This window comes from Danio aesculapii, chromosome 4, assembly GCF_903798145.1.
Source record: "Danio aesculapii chromosome 4, fDanAes4.1, whole genome shotgun sequence".
In the NCBI taxonomy this organism is placed as follows: domain Eukaryota; kingdom Metazoa; phylum Chordata; class Actinopteri; order Cypriniformes; family Danionidae; genus Danio; species Danio aesculapii.
In genome coordinates this window covers 21889570-21913662 of record NC_079438.1, presented here as the reverse complement: position 1 = coordinate 21913662, position 24093 = coordinate 21889570, and the positions used below count along the sequence as shown (strand labels likewise).

The 24093-nt window shown below is 38.3% G+C and overlaps 1 protein-coding gene and 2 non-coding genes across 3 annotated transcripts; all 3 read left to right on the top strand.

Moving 5' to 3' along the window:
* The first annotated feature begins 7195 nt into the window (after positions 1–7195).
* On the top strand, positions 7196–7267 carry trnap-ugg (transfer RNA proline (anticodon UGG)). Its single transcript has one exon. It is a non-coding gene; the product is annotated as a tRNA-Pro (tRNA).
* Positions 7268–10378: 3111 nt separating this feature from the next.
* On the top strand, positions 10379–10450 carry trnat-ugu (transfer RNA threonine (anticodon UGU)). The gene has a single exon. It is a non-coding gene; the product is annotated as a tRNA-Thr (tRNA).
* An 8786-nt stretch (positions 10451–19236) lies between these two features.
* Positions 19237–23234, top strand: si:dkey-56d12.4 (uncharacterized protein LOC799220 homolog). Its single transcript, XM_056454922.1, has 3 exons — positions 19237–19570; positions 20177–20429; positions 22414–23234. Exons 1-3 carry the CDS (start codon positions 19237–19239, stop codon positions 23219–23221), a joined length of 1395 nt encoding a protein of 464 aa, XP_056310897.1. The 3' UTR covers positions 23222–23234.
* The last annotated feature ends 859 nt before the right edge of the window (positions 23235–24093 follow it).

Here is a 24093-nt window from a genome sequence, read left to right as displayed (position 1 = left end):
TTATGTATTAGTCATCTAAAACACTGACGAGCCACCCAAGAACGGTTAAACCAAATACAGCAAAATCTGACAATGTGTTTGAACTTTATTATGAACCGATATCCCTATTTGTGCTCATTGCACACACTGTAAAAACTGCAGGGTTCCACACAAATCTTTCATGTCACAACACAAATTAAATGAACTTAACACTTTTAACACATTTCTGTGGATTGAACATAAAAAAATTGTTGTCTCAATGAAATCTCAAGAATTGTTTAATTAAAAATAAAATTAATTCATTAATTAATAAATCATTTTAATTAAGTAGTTTGAACAAGTCAAAAAAATTAAGTAACACTTTATAATAACTACACACTATGAATCATTTATTAAGCATTAGCAAATAGTGACTTGATTATTTAAGCATTAACATTATTAAATGTTAGTAAGCAGTTTATAACTGCAGCTACAAATTCTCTATTATTGACTTATAACCACATTTATAATGTGCTTAATAATTGTACTTTCATAATTTGTAACTGCTTGATTTTTCATTACTAAATTCAGTATTGCATTATTTACAAAGCATTTGTATTTAAGAGTAGTTGAGGGTTTTTAAGAACATTCAGAATGAAATAGTAAATGATTAATAAACTATTGAAATTAACATTTATATATCTGATTATTCAGGCATATAGTGATGGATACTATCTCTGTTAATAAATGCTTTATTAACTCAACTTCATGCAGTTTTGTGACCTAATCTAAAGTGAGGATTATTCATGCTTTATAAATCCATTATGAATAACAATTAAAGGCTCAGAATCAAATGAACAATAATCTTTGCAATCTTATCTAAAAAGTAAAATTGAGGTTTAAACATTGCTGAATAACAGGAGTGTCAAAATACGACATAAAATTGGATAAAACAACAACAGCATAATAATTTAACAATATAATAGGATGCAATATTTAAACTGTGCAGTAATTTTATTTTATTATTTTATTTTTTATTTTATTTATTTTTTTAACACAGTTTCACTTGTGTATCTTTAAACAAATGGGTATGAATAAAGTAATTTATGTCCTTTCTTTCATGATTAGAGTTTAAGTGAGCCTTTAATTATCAATTATAAGGGATTTATAAAGCATGAATAGTCCTCACTTTAGTTTGGGTCACAAAACTGGATGAAGTTGAGTAATAAAGCATTTATTAACATACAAATAACTATTAGTATATGCCTGAATAAAAAGAATTATAAATGTTAATTTTAATAGTTTATTAATCATTAACTAACTCATGAATGATCTTGCAAAACAACTATGCTTAAATAACTGGTTTGTAAATAATGCAATACTTAATTTAGTAATAAAAAAAATCATTAACGAAGTATGAAAGTACAGCGATTAAGCACATTATAAATGTGGTTGTAAGTCAAGATTAGATCATTTGTAGCTGCAGTAATAAACTGCTTACTAACATTTATTACAGAACAAAGGAAAAATAGTTTAAGAGTGAAAAGAATAAAGAAATATCTAGAAAAAGAAAACAAAGCAGAGTGGAAAAAAACAATGAAATATTTTTTAAACAAATGTGGTCATTTTAACATGGGAGATGGGATTTTATGGATGAAAACAAAAGCTTGGATGACAGAAAACGTACCTGAATTTTATAGAGAAATTTTAAGTGCGTGGGGGAACTTTTTAACAAAAGTGCAATATAATCCACATGGAAGGGAAAACATTTTAAACCAACCTCTTTTCTTGAACAACAACATTTTAAGTCAAGGGAAGGTTTTATTTTTTAAGAAATGGATAGAAGTTGGGATTTTAAAAGTAAGAGACATTTTATATGAATTTAAAGAAGGCTTTTTAACTGAACAATATGTTATAGACACAATGGAGGAGGCGAAAGAGGAATACAACAGAAGGGAAATTGAGAAAAATCTTGACATAATTAAACAGGCAATTCCGAAAGAATGGATACAAAGCATAGACAATTTTGAAAAAGAAAAAGAAACAAATCAAGTGTATGTGAAAATAGGAGAAAAAATACACGATTTTAAAGAATGTACTGTGAAGAATATTTATTGTTTTTTTAGAGAGAAAGTTTTTAAAGAACCAACAGCAAACAAATACTGGATGGAAAAATACAATGTAAAAGCAAATGAAATATGGGGGAACATGAAAGGAAGGTATGTAGAAACAAAAGTCGAATGTCTAGAATTTTAATAAGGCACAAAGCAATCTTTTCAGATGTCATTTTAAACAAGATAGGGATGGAACAAAGTGGAATGTGTAAAGTATGTCAACAAGAAGAAGAGGGTTTTTTACACATGTTTTTATATTGTCAAGAATTGGAAAGTTTTTTAAAAGATTGTAAAGTTTTAATTAATGGACTACTTGGAGACTGGGATGAAAATGAAACAGAATGGAGCAGAGTATTGATGTTGGGATGGAATAAGAATAATGAAAATAAGAAAATTGTCAACCTATGTATCATGCTGATGAAGAATGCAATGTGGGAAAGAAGAATTGTGGCAAAAAAAGAGAAAATTGTGATGGATGTATGGGCAATTTTAAGGAGGAAAACGGAAGGATATATAGAAAAACTGTATATATATTATAAAAACGAGAAAAATTTAGGAAAACTGCACAAAATCTTGACGGACAAAGCATGTCAAGTTTTTAAGAAAATGAACTGGAATTTACCACAGTTTTAATGTTTTGATTCCAAATGATATTTTAATGTGTACTGTATTGTGCTTTACCGTGTGTAATTGTAGTTGAAATTATTTTAATAAAAAAATAAAATAAAAGGCAATGCCAGATCTCATCTGAACTCGGAAGCAAAGCAGGGTTGGGCCTGGTTAGTACTTGGATGGGAGACTGGGAATACCAGGTGCTGTAAGCTTTTTGAATTCCTTCATTTTGCATCGAATAAACTTCCCGTGTCCCAGCTCTGCTGCTGGTGCCCCGGAGCAGAAACAGAAAACAAAAAAAAAACAAAACAGGTAAACAATTGAGATGACAAGGGCGTTGTTTCTGTAATAAAAAAAATTGAAAAACGCCTGTCATAGAAAAAGAGGCGGGGTTGTGCTTTTTATTGTGTTTCTATGTTAATTGTAGCAGCTTTTGCTGAGACTTTAGTTAATGAACATTTAGTGGACTTCTGATCTAAATCAGTCTAACATGTACAATTATACAGACAAAAAAAGGAGCGGCAATGATTCGGTTGTTAGATTTGTTTATGGATCTTGAACAACCCACCAGCTTTATATGTAAGCACCATTTTTGTCTTTGTACACAGTCTCTTCTCTGTTGGCACCATGCAGGATTCAAAATGGCCTTTCACGTTAGGTATCTCGTTATCCTTTTAGTCATAACAGATAATATGCATGGCAATGCAGGAAGTTAATGACATGCAAACACATCTCAAGAAGGTTTTCACAGCTACCGTGTTTCATCCACCAAACATTGCTCCCAAATTGAAGTGAGACTTTCAAAGACAACCCAGACTGGACTTGAACCAACAATTCCAAGCCCCGAAGGTTGATGCCTTATCCATTAGGCCACTGGGCCATATCGCCAATCATTTGTCATGGATTTTTGGTATGCCTTCAACAAGATGCCAACGCATGGAAAACTGCACTTTAGGATCTCGATGCCAGTTTGCATTCCGTCAAATAAGATGTGTGCAACTAATGGACAAACATTTTCTTTGTGCAATCATCCACATTCGTGTCTCATTGGTCCTGGGGTATGGTTCTCGCGTATGGTGTGACTGGTCTTGAGTTTCAAATTCCAGACAAGGCCACTCTCATTAACTTGAAATCACAACCTTGCTGCAGCTATTTTCTTCTTTGCATTTCATCATCATCCACCTAACAAGAGACCATTAGTTGAAAGCCACGAGGTACTTGAAGTCAAGATCTCCATTACCATAGCTTAGCGGAACCATTTAGATTTGTAACGTGACAGTGAGATTCAAGCAAGATTGGATGAATCTTTATTTGAAGTGTGCAGCAAGTCTGAGAATTCGAAGCTAACTATTGTCCTCAGATCATCACGCCTAAGTTTTGAGAAGACCAGTCGGATTTGTTTCACGCAACTTAAATGTAACCCAACGAAGCATCTCAGATGGGACTTGAACCCACAATCCCCAGCTTCGAAGGCTGATGCCTTATCCATTAGGCCACTGGGTCAACACTAGCCTTTGTCATATCTGATGTATGGCTCAGGAAGTTCTTGTTACTCAGAAAAACAGTACTTTAGGATCCCTATGCCATATTGCATTCAGACGATCTGGTGTGCACACCTAATGACAAAACAACTTCTCTGAGGAGTTTTTCGCCCCGGCCACCTCCTACAGTAGTCTCCACCGCCCCCTCCCTTCCCTAGACTACAGCAGGAGAAATGCCCACATCAGCTCTGACCCCCGCAGGGGTCGCCCCGAGCTTCGACTCCCGCAGGAGTCATTCACTGCCCCTTCCTGGCCCTTACTTATCGATTTTTATTTATATATATTTATATATATATATGTATGTATATATTTTACATTTATACTCTCCTTTTCTTCTTTCCGGCGTCGAGATCCTCCGCCTGGCAATTATTTGCCCTCTCTCTACTTCCTTACAGCGTTGGGTGCTTTTGCTACCTTTCTACCGTTTCTTTTATCTCCTCCCTTATCTCCTTATCTGTCAATTCCCCCAATAATTTCCTCCTTCCTGCGGCAAATTTTCTCCGCTAACTGTTTTCTTTCAGCATTGATTCTGCTTTTTACTTCCGCTTAGGCCCTCAATCCCCAGCTCTAACTCCCGCAGGAGTGACTAAAACGAGCTTCAACTCCCGCAGGAGTTCATGCCCCCCCTGGCCCACCACACACCATCTCATGCAGGAGTCTTCACCGCCCAATACCTTTCCCCACTCCCGCAGGAGCCTGCCCACCCCAGCTCTCACTCCCGCAGGAGTGTATTTAAGCTTGACTCCCTCAGGAGTCAATACAGCCCTTCCCACGCCTCCGCTTGGACTCACGCAGGAGTCTATTTTCCCTGCTCCCGCAGGAGCCTCTCTTCCTAAAATATCAATATATCCAGCAGCCGGATATGGCATTGTTACATCTGCATTTTGGGGGGTTCTTAAATACGCGGCTGCTGTCCCGAGCTATATATGGCATTTTGGGGAGTTCTCGAGATCTACCTGAGCTCAAACTCCCTTCTCGCCTTGCAACGGGAGGGAGCCCCGGGCTCGAGGATCTTATGAGCTCAGGGCTCTCTTCCGGGACAGCATGCCAAACAAGTTTATAATTAATCATCAGCTAAGTGTGAACTCTAGAAGTGAAGTTTAGTTATAAACAAGTTTCGAGAGAATCACGTGCTTATGATTGCTAGCAGCTGGATCCGCATTATCCAATTCTCAATGCACCAATCAGACGACTCCTAAGCTACTACAAATACCCTGGGTTACGTACCACTGCTATCTTCGTTTTGAAGAATCCACCCCTACTCCTCCTTCTTCCTAGATGGGTGACACGGTGGCCCAGTGCTTAGCACTGTTGCCTCACAGCAAGAATGTCTCTGGTTCTAGGCTTTACCAAACCAGCAGACATTTCTGTGCAGAGTTTGCATTTTCTCCCCGTGCTCACGTGGGTTTCCCCCCATAAGTTAATTGACTAATCCAAACCGGCACTATAGACATGCTCCTAGTAATGGTTATCTCTCAAGAGCAATCACTGGCTGTTCATTGGTTATTACAGCGGGGGAGTTCTCGAGATCTACCTGAGCTCAAACTCCCTTCTCGCCTTACAACGGGAGGGAGCCCCGGGCTCGAGGATCTTATGAGCTCAGGGCTCTCTCCCGGGACAGCATGCCAAACAAGCTTATAATTAATCATCAGCTAAGTGTGAACTCTTGAAATGGCCTTTCGCGTTAGGTATCTCGTTACCCTTTAAGTCATAACAGGTAATATGCATGGCAATGCAGGAAGTTAATGACATGCAAACACATCTCAAGAAGGTTTTCACAGCTACCGTGTTTCATCCACCAAACATTGCTCCCAAATTGAAGTGAGACCTTCAAAGACAACCCAGATGGGACTTGAACCAACAATCCCAAGCCCCGGAGGCTGATGCCCTATCCCTTAGGCAACTGGGCCATATCGCCAATCATTTGTCATGGATTTTTGGTATGCCTTTAACAAGATGCCAACACATGGAAAACTGCACTTTAGGATCTCGATGCCAGTTTGCATTCCGTCAAATAAGATGTGTGCAACTAATGGTCAAACATTTTCTTTGTGCAATCATCCACATTCGTGTCTCATTGGTCCTCGCGTATGGTGTGACTGGTCTTGAGTTTCAAATTCCAGACAAGGCCACTCTCATTAACTTGAAATCACAACCTTTCTGCAGCTATTTTCTTCTTTGCATTTCATCATCATCCACCTAACAAGAGACCATTAGTTGAAAGCCATGAGGTACTTGAAGTCAAGATCTCCATTACCATAGCTTAGCGGAACCTTTTAGATTTGTAACATGACAGTGAGATTCAAGCAAGATTGGATGAATCTTTATTTGAAGTGTGCAGCAAGTCTGAGAATTCGAAGCTAACTACTGTGCTCAGATCATCACGCCTAAGTTTTGAGAAGACCAGTCGGAATTGTTTCACACAACTTAAATGTAACCCAACAAAGACAACCCAGATGGGACTTGAACCCACAATCCCCAGCTTCGAAGGCTGATGCCTTATCTATTAGGCCACTGGGTCAACACTAGCCTTTGTCATATCTGATGTATGGGTCAGGAAGTTCTTGTAACTCAGAAAAACAGTACTTTAGGATCCCTATGCCATATTGCACTCAGACGATCTGGTGTGTACACCTAATGACAAAACAACTTCTCTGAGGAGTTTTCCATTGTCATGTCTTTTTGACCTAAGGGTATGAATCTAGCTTTTGAGGGTAACACTGGATTGTCTTGCACAGTCAACTTAAAAGGAACTGCATCAAAGACAACCCAGTTGGTACTTTAAACCCACAATCCCCAGCTTCGAAGGCTGGTGCCTTATCCATTAGGCCACTGGGTTGTTTTTACTGCCTATGAACTGTAATATGCCTCCAGGGAGTTGCTGACACACGTAATAAAAACAACATGAACAAAGAGTAGATTGGATCGGTCTCACAGAATTTTTTGTGGCACTGCAGACTGCATCTACAGGGCTCGTTGGTCTAGGGGTATGATTCTCGCATTGGGTGCGAGAGGTCCCGGGTTCAAATCCCGGACGAGCCCTATGCCTGTCATCACAAAAAGGAGCGGCTATGATTCGGTTGTTAGATTTGTACATGGATCTTGAACAACCCACCAGCTTTATATGTAAGCACCATTTTTGTCTTTGTACACAGTCTCTTCTCTGTTGGCACCATGCAGGATTCAAAATGGCCTTTCACGTTAGGTATCTCGTTACCCTTTTAGTCATAACAGGTAATATGCATGGCAATGCAGGAAGTTAATGACATGCAAACACATCTCAAGTAGGTTTTCACAGCTACCGTGTTTCATCCACCAAACATTGCTCCCAAATTGAAGTGAGACTTTCAAAGACAACCCAGATTGGACTTGAACCAACAATTCCAAGGCCCGAAGGTTGATGCCTTATCCATTAGGCCACTGGGCCATTTCGCCAATCATTTGTCATGGATCATTTGTATGCCTTCAACAAGATGGCAACGCATGGAAAACTGCACTTTAGGATCCCGATGCCAATTTGCATTCCGTCAAAAAAGTTGTGTGCAACTAATGGACAAACATTTTCTTTGTGCAATCATCCACATTCGTGTCTCATTGGTCATGGGGTATGGTTCTCGCGTATGGTGTGACTGGTCCTGAGTTTCAAATTCCAGACAAGGCCACTCTCATTAACTTGAAATCACAACCTTTCTGCAGCTATATCCTTGTTTGCATTTCATCATCATCCACCTATCATGAGACCATTAGTTAAAAGCCACGGGGTACTTGAAGTCAAGATCTCCATTACCAAAGCTTAGCGGAACCATTTAGGTTTGTATCGTGACAGTGAGATTCAAGCAAGATTGGATGAATCTTATTTGAAGTGTGCAGCAAGTCTGAGAATTCGAAGCTAACTACTGTGCTCAGATCATCACGCCTAAGTTTTGAGAAGACCAGTCGGACTTGTTTCACACAAATTAAATGTAACCCAACAATGACAACCCAGATGGGACTTGAACCCCCAATCCCCAGCTTCAAAGGCTGATGCCTTATCCATTAGGCCAATGGGTCAACACTAGCCTTTGTCATATCTGATGTATGGCTCAGGAAGTTCTTGTTACTCAGAAAACAGCACTTTAGGATCCCTATGCCATATTGCATTCAAACGATCTGATGTGTACACCTAATGACAAAACAGCTTCTCTGAGGAGTTTTCCATTGTCATGTTTTTTTGACCTAAGGGTATGAACCTAGCTTTTGAGGGTAACACTGGATTGTCTTGCACAGTCAACTTAAAAGGAACTGCATCAAAGACAACCCAGTTGGTACTTTAAACCCACAATCCCCAGCTTCGAAGGCTGGTGCCTTATCCATTAGGCCACTGGACTGTTTTATACTTACTGTGAACTGTAATATGCCTCCAGAGAGGTGCTGACACACGTAACAAAAACAACATGAACAAACAGTAGTTTGGATCGGTCTCACAGAATTTTTTGTGGAACTGCAGACTGCCTCTACAGGGCTCGTTGGTCTAGGTGTATGATTCTCGCTTTGGGTGCGAGAGGTCCCAGGTTCAAATCCCGGACGAGCCCTACGACTGTCATAGAGAAAGAAGTGGTGGTGTGCTAACTAAGGTGTTTCTGTGTTAATTGTAGCAGCTTTTGCTGTGACTTTAGGGAATGAACATTTAGTGGACTTCTGATCTAAATCAGTCTAACATGTACAATTATACAGACAAAAAAAGGAGCGGCAATGATTCGGTTGTTAGATTTGTTTATGAATCTTGAACAACCCACCAGCTTTATATGTAAGCACCAATTTTTTGCTTTGTACACAGTCTCTTCTCTGTAGGCACCATGCAGGATTCAAAATGGCCTTTCACGTTAGGTATCTCGTTACCCTTTTAGTCATAACAGGTAATATGCATGGCAATGCAGGAAGTTAATGACATGCAAACACATCTCAAGAAGGTTTTCACAGCTACCGTGTTTCATCCACCAAACATTGCTCCCAAGTTGAAGTGAGACCTTCAAAGACAACCCAGATGGGACTTGAACCAACAATCCCAAGCCCCGGAGGCTGATGCCCTATCCCTTAGGCCACTGGGCCATATCGCCAATCATTTGTCATGGATTTTTGGTATGCCTTCAACAAGATGCCAACGCATGGAAAACTGCACTTTAGTATCTCGATGCCAGTTTGCATTCCGTCAAATAAGATGTGTGCAACTAATGGTCAAACATTTTGTTTGTGCAATCATCCACATTCGTGTCTCATTGGTCCTGGGGTATGGTTCTCGCGTATGGTGTGACTGGTCTTGAGTTTCAAATTCCAGACAAGGCCACTCTCATTAACTTGAAATCACAACCTTTCTGCAGCTATTTTCTTCTTTGTATTTCATCATCATCCACCTAACAAGAGACCATTAGTTGAAAGCCACGAGGTACTTCAAGTCAAGATCTCCATTACCATAGCTTAGCGGAACCTTTTACATTTGTAACATGACAGTGAGATTCAAGCAAGATTGGATGAATCTTTATTTGAAGTGTGCAGCAAGTCTGAGAATTTGAAGCTAACTACTGTGCTCAGATCATCACACCTAAGTTTTGAGAAGACCAGTCCGACTTGTTTCACACAACTTAAATGGAATCCAACAATGACAACCCAGATGGGACTTGAACCCACAATCCCCAGCTTTGAAGGCTGATGCCTTATCCATTAGGCCAACACTAGCCTTTGTCATATCTGATGTATGGCTCAGGAAGTTCTTGTTACTCAGAAAACAGTACTTTAGGATCCCTATGCCATATTGCATTCAGACGATCTGATGTGTACACCTAATGACAAAACAGCTTCTCTGAGGAGTTTTGCATTGTCATGTTTTTTTGACCTGAGGGTATGAACCTAGCTTTTGAGGGTAACACTGGATTGTCTTGCACAGTCAACTTAAAAGGAACTGCATCAAAGACAACCCAGTTGGTACTTTAAACCCACAATCCCCAGCTTCGAAGGCTGGTGCCTTATCCATTAGGCCACTGGACTGTTTTTTACTTACTGTGAACTGTAATATGCCTCCAGAGAGTTGCTGACACACGTAACAAAAACAACATGAACAAAGAGTAGATTGGAACGGTCTCACAGAATTTTTTGTGGCACTGCAGACTGCCTCTACAGGGCTTGTTGGTCTAGGGGTATGATTCTCGCTTTGTGTGCGAGAGGTCCCGGGTTCAAATCCTGGACGAGCCCTACGACTGTCACAGAGAAAGCAGTGGTGCTGTGCCATCCTAGGTGTTTCTGTGTTAATTGTAGCAGCTTTTGCTGTGACTTTAGTGAATGAACATTTAGTGGACTTCTGATCTAAATCAGTCTAACATGTACAATTATACAGACAAAAAAAGCAGCGGCAATGATACGGTTGTTAGATTTGTTTATGGATCTTGAACAACCCACCAGCTTTATATGTAAGCACCATTTTTTTTGCTTTGTACACAGTCTCTTCTCTGTAGGCACCATGCAGGATTCAAAATGGCCTTTCGCGTTAGGTATCTCGTTACCCTTTTAGTCATAACAGGTAATATGCATGGCAATGCAGGAAGTTAATGACATGCAAACACATCTCAAGAAGGTTTTCACAGCTACCGTGTTTCATCCACCAAACATTGCTCCCAAATTGAAGCGAGACCTTCAAAGACAACCCAGATGGGACTTGAACCAACAATCCCAAGCCCCGGAGGCTGATGCCCTTTCCCTTAGGCCACTGGGCCATATCGCCAATCATTTGTCATGGATTTTTGGTATGCCTTCAACAAGATGCCAACGAAAAGGAGCGGGGTAACATTTTATTTTGATGGTCCCCCTTTAGATAGTCTGCTGACCATAAGTTACTTTTCAAGTTCTTATCCGTTTACTTTCATCTGGGTAGTATCTGTAGATTGTCTTTTAAATGTTCTTAGGCAATCAATACAATGTCTACAGCATGTAAACATTTATTAAACTTTCGGTAAGATAAGTGTTACCAATTTAGGTTCTAGATGTTCAACAGTGTATCAGTAAATATGCAACAAATCCTCAACAAGTTTTCAGAACATTGACCACCAAGATGTTTGTTGTTATTGTCTGCATGTAGTTGTTATCCAGCTTATGAATAGACTTTGAGTAAACATTCAGATGCCTATAAGTAGCAATGCAAGATATTTTAACTTGAACTTTAATCAAATATAAAATTAGGGTTAGGTACAATCTAAGAGTGTTCAATTAACTATTTGTTGCATTTAACCTAACTTTCAGTAGACAGTTATTTTACTTTAAAGGGCACATAGTTTACCTCTTTTTTATGATTTAATATTAATATTATGGTTCTTCTGAGTGTGCCAGTTTAGGTTCAGTTTAAAACACAATTCAGATTTTTTTATTATAATGTGTTAAAAAGTGTCATGTTGGGGGCGTGTCCACAGTTCGCTGATTTATGGGTGTGTTGCTTCACATGTAAATTAGTTTCGGCTTCCTGCCAACGTAACAAGGGGCGGGGCCATGAGCTCACCTGCTCTGCATTTGCAACAGAGTCTGACAGGCAGACAGAGAAGGAGCAGGAGTGAGAGGTTCAGCAATCACTCGTACATGTACGACTCGGACACAGACCAAGCAGAGAGTACAAAATCATATGTGTCTTTGTACAGTTTTACAGCCAACTGTGTGCTAGATTCAAGTGCCGAGCTTGTACACAGAAACTAATAACCACGCACACTGAATTAACTTTGACTGAGGCACCGGATGCGCCGCTCGAAGCCGCGATACGGCACACCAGACACTCTCTGTGGCGCGGCAGATACATGAAGTGTCCCGAATCATCGCGCCACGCATTTTTTTATTCTAAACATAGGTTTCTATCAGGGTACACACAACGGCAATTCAAGTCTGCAGTGGTCCGAGGCGCCTAGCCGTCGACTTGAGTGTACCCTGATAGAAACCGATGTTTAGAATTCTAAAACGCATGCTAGTTAAGATCACAGGGAGCTTCTGGGATCGCGAGAAATGCAAACGGCTGAAGTTTGCTGAAGGTAGACTCAATGAGAAGTACACATGTTTGCAAACCTACCTAAAGATACAACCAATAATTCAGATTAGAGCGATAATGTGGAGAATATTGCTCTTGTGTTGAGCCAAATGAGCCTTGCATTCAAAAATAGAGCTAGCGTGTTCCTTTAGTGATATCGCTTCGACTCACGCTGAAAATGGCGGACGTGAATCAACAAATTGAGGATATGATGATGTGCCTGTCAGTCAATATTGGTGGGCGGTTGGACCGCACTCCTACGTAAAGTTGCGGTCGGTTTGAAAACCGCTCCAATTGGTCCATCGTTTTTATGTTGTTAAATTGAAAAAAAAGCACTGGGTGTGCTTATATCACCCCAATATGATGGTCTATACACCATACATGCACATATGTCTGTCTAAACAGCTTGAAAAGTAGATTTTTTACAATAGGTGCCCTTTAAGGTACATTTATCAGCTCATCTGTTGTCACACTGGGCCCATCAAAATGAAGTGAAAACCTAAGAAATGCTGTTGAATGACTGTAAGGAGTCTGTAAATGTTCAGCAGATAGTCAACAGACAGGTAGAAGCGACACTGATGCAAGTATTTGAAGACAAAAACACAACAGCACCACATATACAAGAACATACAAATAAATACCAGAGTCATTAGTTTGTCCAACTGCTTTTAATTTATTGCTGTCAAAACAATAATAAAATAAAAAAATGAACAGCCCAGGTAATTAAGCTGAAGAAAACATTTGGTTCAGGACAATTAAGAACAATTGTTGTTACATCCACAGCGGAATGAACCGCCAACTTATCCAGCATATGTTTTTATGCAACGGATGCCCTTACAGCTGCAACCCATCACTGGGAAACATCCATACACAATCATTCACACACATGAACTAAGGACAATTTAGCCAACCCAATTCACCTCTACCACATGCAAACTCCACACAGAAACACCAACTGACCCAGCCGAGGCTCAAACCAGTGACCTTTTTCCTGTGAGGCAAACGTGCTACCCACTGCACCACCATGCAGCCGCTATATACATTTTTTTTTCTAAAATTCATAATTTTTTCAGGCTCAGTTCAGTAATTTAACTATTTTGTGGCAAAGAATTGATTTTTTAATTGTCTTTAACATAGTCGGCTGAAAAATAACAAATTTTAGAAATACAATTTAGATGACGAGGTGACATGGTGGCGCAGTGGGTAACATGTTTGCCTCACAGCAAGAAGGTTGATGGTTTGATCCTCGGCTGGGTCAGGTGGCATTTCTGTGGCATACCATGTTGGCGTGGGTTTCCTTCAAGTGCTCCAGTTTCCCCCACAAGTCCAAAGACATGTGGTACAGGTGAATTGAGTAAGCTCAAATTGTCCGTAGTGAATATGTGTGAGAATGAGTGTGTATGGATGTTTCCCCGTAATGGGTTGCAGCTGAAAGGGCATCTGCTGTGTAAAACATGTGCTGAATAAGTTGGTGGTTCATTCCGCTGTGGCGACCCAGGATTAAAAAAGGGAAAAAATGTAATGAATTTAGACGGCATTTAAAGGTTTTTGCATCTGATCTCAATATAATATATATTTTTGGCATTATAAGCTGAGCTTATTGTGCTGCACTTTTTTGCTTCTACATTTTAACAACAGTAAACAGAAACATTATTGAACAAAGAAACATACAATAAACATGGCCTTAACAATAAGCGACATAGCAAATCTACTCTAATCACTTATTCAGACAAAAAGGCAAAAGTGGACCTTTCCTTTTCATTGATAGGACTTTTATGTGAACATCTCCAACAATGAGCTCTCCACACTTTTGAGCAAACTCTGTTCATTTTCCTGGTGTGAAGCTGATGCTGTTAAATTGCTCCCTGTTAGCAAAGTACAGCTCTGCAATTGAAGCGAGTTGGGCCACTGCATTTCGAGAGACACCTTCTCTCTGGAATGCTCTGGTCATGGTTGCTCCACGTCTTGTCAGCTTCAAAAGCCTTTTCTAGCGCTGTAGGACATCACGAACATTATTAGCTGAAAAACTATTTAAAACAATTAATACCTTCATGACCAAATAATCACAATGCAACCACCTATCCTAAGCCTAATGAGCACGTAAAATTATAGAAAGAAGTATCATTAACACTGGCACATCTGTGTGTGTGTAAGAGCGTGAAAAAAGTACATTTGAGACAGAGAGATAGAATGTAGGTGTGTGTGAGAGAGCATGTACAAGAGTGAGTGTGTGAGTGTGTACAGGTGTGTGTAATTGTGTATAAGACTTTGTGTGAGAGAGAGAGAGCATGTACTTGTGTGTGTGTCTGAGAGAGAGAGAGAGAGAGAGAGAGAGAGAGAGCGCATGTACATGTGTACTTGTGTGTGTGTGAGTGAGAGCATGTACAAGTGTGTGTGAGTGTATAAGAGAGTGAGCATGAACTGTATGTGTGTGTGAGAGAAACAGCATGTTTGTCAGAGAGAGAGGTTTTCAAAAACACATTGAATTGTGGATTGCATAGAGAGGAGACAATTGAAACAAATGACACACCAAACTGTTATTTTAAAAAGAAAACAAACCGTATCATTCATTATGATGTAAACAGAAATAACTACCATAAAATTAAAACTGGACCTCGTTTATCTTGTCATATTTATTCTTCTTGTTCTTCTTCTTCTTGTTCTTTCTCTGTTTCTTGCTTTAGTTTTTCTTCTCTGAGTCTCTTCTGAACTGGAACTGGAAGAGGTGTCATCACAGGATTCGTCTGTCACTGATGACTCTACATCCGTTGATGCGTTCTCATCACTAAATAGGTCAACAGCACTGGATTCTTCACGTCCAACTGATGTATCAGGAATCAGATCATCTGAATGTAAAATCAATACAAATGCAATATCCACATTTCTATGAAGTTTTTTTGCAATATACTATTAGAAACAGCTTAAAATACACTTAAAGAATAAAAATATGAAAACCGCTAACAACCAGTCTAATCTCTACAAACTAATACATACAGTGTCTGTATTAACTCATACATTATACAAAACAATATGTTCAGCTTTTACTTTGCTGCTGCATTGGAAGCTCCACTACTTGCTGGCGAAGTTCACTGTTCAAGGCTTCCAGCTGATTAACTTTATTTTGTAACACTTCTGCCTTGTTCTGCCACATCAGTATTTCTTGCTTTATTGGTTTCGTTGTATTCACTGGAAGTAAAACAGGGTGACAGTTATATTTCATCTTTTGTATACAGTGTTAACATTTATATAATTATACTGTATGAAGTTAGCAGTTTAAAGAGGTAACAGATAGGCTTACCTTCACCCTCCACACTTCCTAGGTTGTGTTTTTTTACGGGTGTTGTACTGAGACATCTATAAATATAAAAAATCATTTTAGAAGGTGGCAAAACATTTAAGGCCATCGGGCAGTTCATTAAACAGTGTTGTGCTGAAATGTCCTGAAAACTTGTCAGACCAAGCAGTTATTTACGTTTTGGTTTTATATTTGAGCAAAGTTTTATGGGAACTGAATATAATTATCAATAATAATACTTTAATATAATGTAATCATTTTTATTTTAAATAATAATTATATATATATATATATATATATATATATATATATATATATATATATATATATATATATATATATATATATATATATATCCACACTCACACACACAGTCTAAAAATGATTATTAAGCGTATAATATATACCCAGTCTAAAGATGCATTATTAAAGCATGCAAAACTACACACATTTTCATGACAGATGTGATTAAATTGAATTTTTTGCCTATATCACTTTCTGTACTTGAATGTCCAGTCTGCATCATTCTCATGGTCACTAAACCCCATCTCACCCTCACTTTCATCTGCAGGAAGAGCCAGTTCTGTCCTTTACTTCTTTCATTTACCATAGAACATGGTGGTGTTCGCTAATACACTGTTCCCTTATTCATATCTATCATATCTAAAAGTAGTATTGCCATTAAAACTAGACTTTATCCATAATGCAAATGCCATTAACACATGACTAATCAACATTATATTACTAGCATTCATGTTGTTATTGTTACAAATTAATAGTTCACAGCTGACCTTGCTAGCTGGCTAACCCATTGCAATATTGCATGTTCCACTATTGCACAGTGCTGCCATTTGGTAACACACATTTGATGGATTTAGAAAAAAAACAAATTTTATTCAAATAAATTAGAGTTGTGAATATGTCATCATGACGTACTGGAGGTGATGTTTCAGATTTATTTGTGGATCTGACATCATTTGATTCTTTGTTTTTATTGACGTTTACATTTGCATTTAGCAACTACTCAGAATAAACGCCAGGCTGTCAGAAATCACGCTACAGAAAAACACAGGTTCTCACCTAAAAATAGTGATCAAAAAAACATTTTTAGAGCTGCTTCAATAGCAAAAGGTGAATCAACAAAAAAACATTAGGCACTATGTTAAACACAATCTTTATGTAAAGTATAAATCACACACAGGCAGTTGTTATCGCAGAATAATGCCCAACAGACTTGTGATGCACTGTTTTATAAGACTGATCGGCTTTATTCTGCGAAAACAACCACCTGGAGGTACTTTATCGCATTTGATCTAATTCTACGATCAAGAAAATCAAATTTGTATAACCATAACCCTGTAAGAAGTCTATAGTCTTTGGTACGTGCCTTTGATGTACCCCTTGGCCACATTGTCCCCCGATAATATCAACAGACTGGACTGTCTTAGCAACTGGCTAAATGTTAAGCAGGACTAGGCAAAATGATTTCTACTTTATAATTAATGTTCTTAACTCGCAGCAATACAACTTTACAATGAGTATAAATGTTTGTATTTAATACTTTATTATCATTTTCCATATCTGCAATGCCTGTATTTTGGATTTTTTTTTGCAGAATCCAGCATGGAAATCATGTTTGTTTGTTATTGGCATTGATTGTTTTGAAATTAAATGGCTCTTACATGCCTGTGTTTTTATTTCTGTAATAAATATGACGTTTCGTGATTAATCATGATAAATTACTAATAAAAAGTGTGATTAATTAGTTAATTTTTTAACCGACAGCCCTATTTTTATTAACATTTATATCATTACATTATCAACATTAATATATTAATTTGAAATTAAGTTTTGTCTTAAAACCCTGTTGGAAATGTCAGTTTGTGTTTAAATATTAAATATAATTTAAAATAAGACAAAAATTCAATGAAAAAAAAAGTCTTCAGTTAAAGAAACACACTTTTAGAGATTTGAAGAGAAAATGATTCTAAAGATCCTCAAGTAAATCAAAAGACTAAGAACTGTTTTGTTCATGTTCAATTGTGTTGATTTTGTAAATCAGGGGTCACCAATCTCTGTCCTGGGGGGCCGGTGTCTCTCCAGGGTTTAGCTCCAACTTGCCCCAACACACCTGCCTGGGTTTTTCAAGTATACCTAGTAGACGTTGATTAGCTTGTTCAAGTGTGTTTGATTAGGGTTGGAGGTAAAATCTGCAGGACATCGGCCCTTTAGGAACAAGTTTGGTGACCCCTGGTGTAAATGTTCTATAACTATAGTTTTCTATAGCATCCATTGAAAGGTATGGTGCCAGGTACACTGACATCTTTTAACAGACTAAACTTTGTTCAGATGCAGAACTCTGTTCAAACACCTAGCTACAGCACATATGATCATCTCCCTCCTCACGTCACTGGAGAACTTCTAAAAGTTTGTGACAGAAGACGTGACCGAGGCTCTGACAAGAAACACAAATGAGCAGAGCTTGCAAAAAATGGAGCATCTGTAAACACTAACCATTAGGAAGTGGAGAAGATGCTTGGCATGTACCTGAAGATGGGCCTAATGTAAATATTTGCAGTCTGTGTGTATTGACAGACAGGCACACGGTACACCCCTGTTTCTGATGTGATGTACCACAACAGATGCCAATCTCTGTTGACTTCATTACACTTTGTAAACAACTTGACCGTGTCAGAGATGGAAAAGAAGGACAAACTCTGGAAACTCAGACCATGGCTAAATTCATTTAGGGAGAGATGCTGCTGGTGGCACCTGAAGAGCACAACTCTGTAGATTAAATGATGATTCCTTTCAAGGAGAGATTCAGTAACTTCAAACAATATATGCATGACAGGCCACACTCTTCAAACTGTGTTCAGAACTGGAGTCTCTGGCATGCTCTGTGATTTTGATGTGCACCAAGGGAGTGTAGATGGAAATGACAAGCCAAATGTGAAGCTTTGGCTGTCAGCTGATGTGATGAAGCTCGCCTCCACACTTACAGAGGATTTTTGTCAAATGCTGTTATTAATAAAAGCTTATTCATAATATGGATTATTACTTATGATATATACTGTTATGGGGCTAACAATAGCCGCTTTTCTACTGTCGTGCTGAATCAATCTTTATGCTGAATCGTTCCATTCTGTGCAAAACAGGACCAGACAGCATGGATACGGTTTCATTTTACACTGTTGTGCTGTGACAAATCTCTTTGAAACATTACACAAAACACATCAGTAGTTGCCTTGGTTCATAAAAGCGAAAGCATGACTAAACACTATGCTGCTCTATCAAATAGTGGTGCTAAATATAGGTAGATGTCATAGCACCTTATTTATTTAGAGGTCATATGTTGCGCGGCTCCGGCTAAATTTTGTTGGGAAAATGACCAAAATGTAACGTGATGATTGAACATGATTGGAGGAGGAATAAATTATATATTTAAAATCTCTGAACATAACAGACAATTAAACAATGATAATGCAACAATAATAGTGCATTTGCATTGGTGTCAGAAATATATTTTTGGACAGGACTTGTCAAAAGTGAGCGGCACTTTCACTAATAAAGAATATTCACCTTATTCTCCACGACAACAAGGGTGGCGCCATTAAGCTCATTTTGTCATCTTACTTCCGGTTTCTAAGGCGCTAACGTTAGCCGCAAGCTTCTATGGCCAAAATGTCAAGCATTGCATGTTCAGTTCGAGGCTGCCACAACAATTGGATAAAGAGGAGAAACCAAGTACACCAACAGTGTTACGAACACAGTGTGACCCGGTCGGAGTGTTGTGGTGCACCTTACGATTTACATCCGCCGTCTAAAGAAGATGAGCACCTGAGGCAATGGCTGAAGGCGCTCAATTTAAAGCAGCCACCCAAGCGCCCTTACGTGTGTTCTTACCATTTCGTTTATGGGAAGCCGACTGACAGACACCCTTACCCCGAGAAACAGCTCAGCTACAAAGCTCCGGTAAAAAAGCCACGCCGGGTGCTGAAAAGGTTGTCCGATACAGGTAAGCCAATTTGTCTAGTGATTGTTCGCCTAATGTCAGATTTCTGAAATGCAGTCTATAAACACATTTAAGCTCAGCAATGATGAGTTATTAACGTTACAAGAAGTCTTGTATGATTACAGTTGGCCACATGACATTATATTTCATATTCATGAGTAAATTGCATAGTGAAGGTGTTACAGGAATCATAGATGTTAGGAGGCCAGCTAACTTACCAATCTAGCACTGACGTCTAGAATAAAAAGAGACAAAATTTGGGCTGTGACTATACATCTATTAGGCTTTCAACTCAAGTATACCAACATCTAAAATCATTAAACATAAATGGTTTCAAATAAACAACTTATTACAAACATTTAAAAGAATAACTTAAAATAAATCAAAGGAATTACATTAAAATACATATTGTAGTGTTTCTTTAACTCTACTATACATATTCCTTAAGTCCATTTTCTCAAACTACATTTCTTATTCAGATATTAATACTGACCTGTATTAACTATTGAACTAACCGTTACACACAATGTTCTATGGGTGGAATAATTTATTAATTGTCATTATGTATTTGATGTACTAAAGTAAAAATGATTACATTTATTTCCACAGATCCATCAGTGGCTGCCAGTAATGCGGTGGACAGCTGTGAGGATTACCTTTTGTGCATGCCCATGAACTGTGAAGCAGAAACACAATGGGAGGATCTATCCATCTCTGACCACATCTACATGAAGTCACAGCTCAAACTGAAGCCACCTACAAGTGATTTGGGAACCCAGTGCAATGAGTCAGTGCCACTGTATGTAACTCTACTAAGAAAAAATGACCTTTGTCAGCTCTACATAGGGTTGACATTGGATGCATTTCTATGAGGCGCCGTGTAGGATTTAAATCAAACTTTGCTTATCAACACACACATAAACACGTGCATATACATCTATAAATTACTCCCATATACACCTATACTTTTAGATGTTCAAAACAACATATATGAAACTTGTGTATATACATATAAACTTGACACACGCATACACTCACACACACACACGCACATACATATAAACTCCATTTAAGCAAACACTACGACACACGCGCACATACATATATACTCCATCCATGCAAACACACCCACATTAACACACGCACATCCATATATACTCCATCTATGCAAACACACCCACACACACACATACAACTCCCAGCATGCATAAACACCCGTTAAACAGTCGAGCAAACATCCAAAACAAGATACACCAACGTATACAAAGTTGTGCATATTTGCAGGTGATTTATATGTGGATGTGCGTTAACTTTTCAGTGTGAACGGAAGGCATTAAGTAATTTTTTTTCTCATGAAAATCAACATGAATTTCAGAGTGATCTTGATAGCCGTGATGTTTGTCGGTGCTTTATTTACTTGTGCTAATTGCAATGAAGATGATATAGTCAGGCGAATAAAAGTGAAACTAGATTATAAAACTGCAGCACATTAAACACACGCGTCTTTAGTCTACCGCAAAACACAGAGTAGACGCGCACTACAATTGAAAGCACAGATAGCGTGACCGTCTCTCTCCGAACCGCAGATGGCGTGACCGCAGTCTTGAACTGCGGGCCTTGATGGCGAAACAAATTGCGCAATTCAGATTCTGTTTGCAGTTCAGCTGAAGGGGACACATTTGACTCCACTGAATTAGATATGGATCTTATTATAGTCGGCGAAGCAAGAACATTTCGCAAAATGTTAATTGCGACTGTAAGGTAACGCTATCACTGTTCATCATGGTCATTCAAATGGAGAAACGTGGCAAAATAGCTTACTTCGTCTTATTTTCTGATTAATGGCAGCTGGCAAACCAACAATGTGCATTCCTGCCACCTTCTGGACTGAAGTGTGGACCCAAAATAACCCATTAAGGATTGCGACACCATACAGAAAATCATATTAGACAACAATGTATTTATTCTAATAATAAATAATATTACATACTTCATATGTGATCGTGTATTGATTAAACCTACTGCTTTCATTTATTGTAGGATTTTTAATAAACATTTTGCTGGAGCAGTCATGTCATGTTTTCAATAATCAAAAGACCTAATACCTCAATTAATCACATTATTTATATTTCATAAGCTTGAAGATAGGATAGATTTCACTACAACACAGCTAATTGAAATGACCTGATACAGGCTTATAATTATAAATAATGATATATTTCGTTTTGGCTGTGACTTTTACACTGAAACGACTTCTTTTTTATGAACTGAGATAACTTCCTGTTATACTGAAATACCTTCCGTTTAAAGTGAAAAATTCATGCGCACTCACATATGAAATCACTTGCATATATGTATATACACAAGTCACTATATATATATATATATGGGTGTGTTTGCATAGATGCAGTTTATATGTATGTGCGCGTGTGTGTGGGTGTGTTTGCATAGATGGAGTTTATATGTATGTTCGTGTGTTAGTGTGGGTGTGTATGCATGGATGGAATATATATATGTATGTGCGTGTGTTAATGTGGGTGTGTTTGCATGGATGGAGTATATATGTATGTGCGTGTGTTAATGTGGGTGTGTTTGCCTGGATGGAGTATATATGTATGTGCGCGTGTGTCGTAGTGTTTGCATAAATGGAGTTTATATGTATGTGCGTGTGTGTGTGAGTGTATGCGTGTGTCAAGTTTATATGTATATACACAAGTTTCATATATGTTGTTTTGAACATCTAAAAGTATAGGTGTATATGTGAGTAATTTATAGGTGTATATGCACGTGTTTATGTGTGTGTTGATAAGCAAAGTTTGATTTAAATCCTACACGGCGCCTCATACATTTCATTCAGTTGCAGAGCACCTTACAATTACATACAGCAACAGCTTCCAGCTTCATCCTTGGGATCAGCTCCTAATGACTCTGATGAAGTTGCGTCTTAATTTACTGCAGAGTGATCTTGCTGAAAGGTTTGTTGTTTCTCAATCCATTGTAAGCAGGGTGATTTCATGTTGGATTGACATCATGGAGGAGAACATGAGGGATTACATACCATGGCTTCCCAAGGAAACAATCCAAGCAACGATGCCTCAGTGCTTCAGAGAACAATTTCCAAATACAACCTGCATTATTGACTGTTCTGAGACACCACTTCAAAAGCCACACAACCTTGACTCAAGAGGTGAGTCCTACAGCCATTACTATGGGCAGAACACAATCAAATACCTGGTCTCCATTGCACCATGTGGACTCATCATGTTCATCTCACCTGCGTATGGAGGAAGGTGCAGTGATAAATTCATAACTGCAAACTCTGGTTTCCTTGAATACCTTCGTCCAGGATATGAAGTTATGGCAGATAGAGGCTTCATGATGAGTGATCTCCTCTATGAAAAAAAAGTGAAACTGGTTATTCCAGCATTCACTAAGAAAGGCATGCAACTCTCGGAGGAAGACACCACCAACACTAGGCGCATTGCCAATGTACGTGTCCATGTTGAGCGGGTAATCTGTAGACCGAAAACCTTCAAAGTCCTCTCTCAAACAGTTCCAATCAACCTCACTCCTAAAATTGACAAAATTTTGAGAATTTGTGCAGCCCTGTGTAACCTACGTAGCGACATAATTTCTGATGTAGAGGATGAATAAATGTTGATTTGTAGGCGCATTTTGTTTGTCATTACATTTTGTTGTTTTGTCTTTAACAGTTTTGTGTATATAAAAAAATAAGCAGTTATTTTAATAAACATTTACAATGATGAGATGTTACATATTAACATGTTAGCTATAACAGATACTATTGAAGTCAATGGTTACAGATTTCCAGCATTCTTCAAAGTATCTTCTTTTGAGTTCAACAGAACAAAGTAAGTGTAACAGGTTTGAAACAAATAAAGTGAGTAAATTATGACAGAATTTTAATTTTGAACTGTGATTTTTTTAACTATCCATTTAAGTTTGACTAAAAAATAAGACATGAAGTTTGCTAAATATTTTTTAATACATATTAAAATTAAATGGTTAAATCATACCTCTACAAGAAGATCATCAGCTGTCTCTAGTTTCCTGGTAAAAAGCAAACAAACTTACAACTTAAACATTTAAACTGATTTTACGCGACGTATTACATTACACATTTTATAATAATAATAATACACATATTATCACAATCTTGTTTTATCAAAACTGATATAAAACCACTAATATAAAATGGTTAATTTAAAATGATCGTCTTCACCTTCTACACCCCAGCTTATTAAAAATGCAATTCTTATTTGCAAAGCTGCAAGTATCTTGTGGAAAGCAACAGACGGCCTGCTTGAAACTCATCTGTCACCTGAGGGAGCATATACTTAAAATAAAAGGTTTTTAGTCTAGCTACAGCCTTGCTACAGAACTGCTCATTGTATGGGACTTGTAGTAGAACCTGCTGTGATAGAACCTAGATCAGTAGCTTACAGGACCTCAAACCTGTACAAAACATGCCAAGCTGCACTTGCATATAAAAGCCACGTAGACCA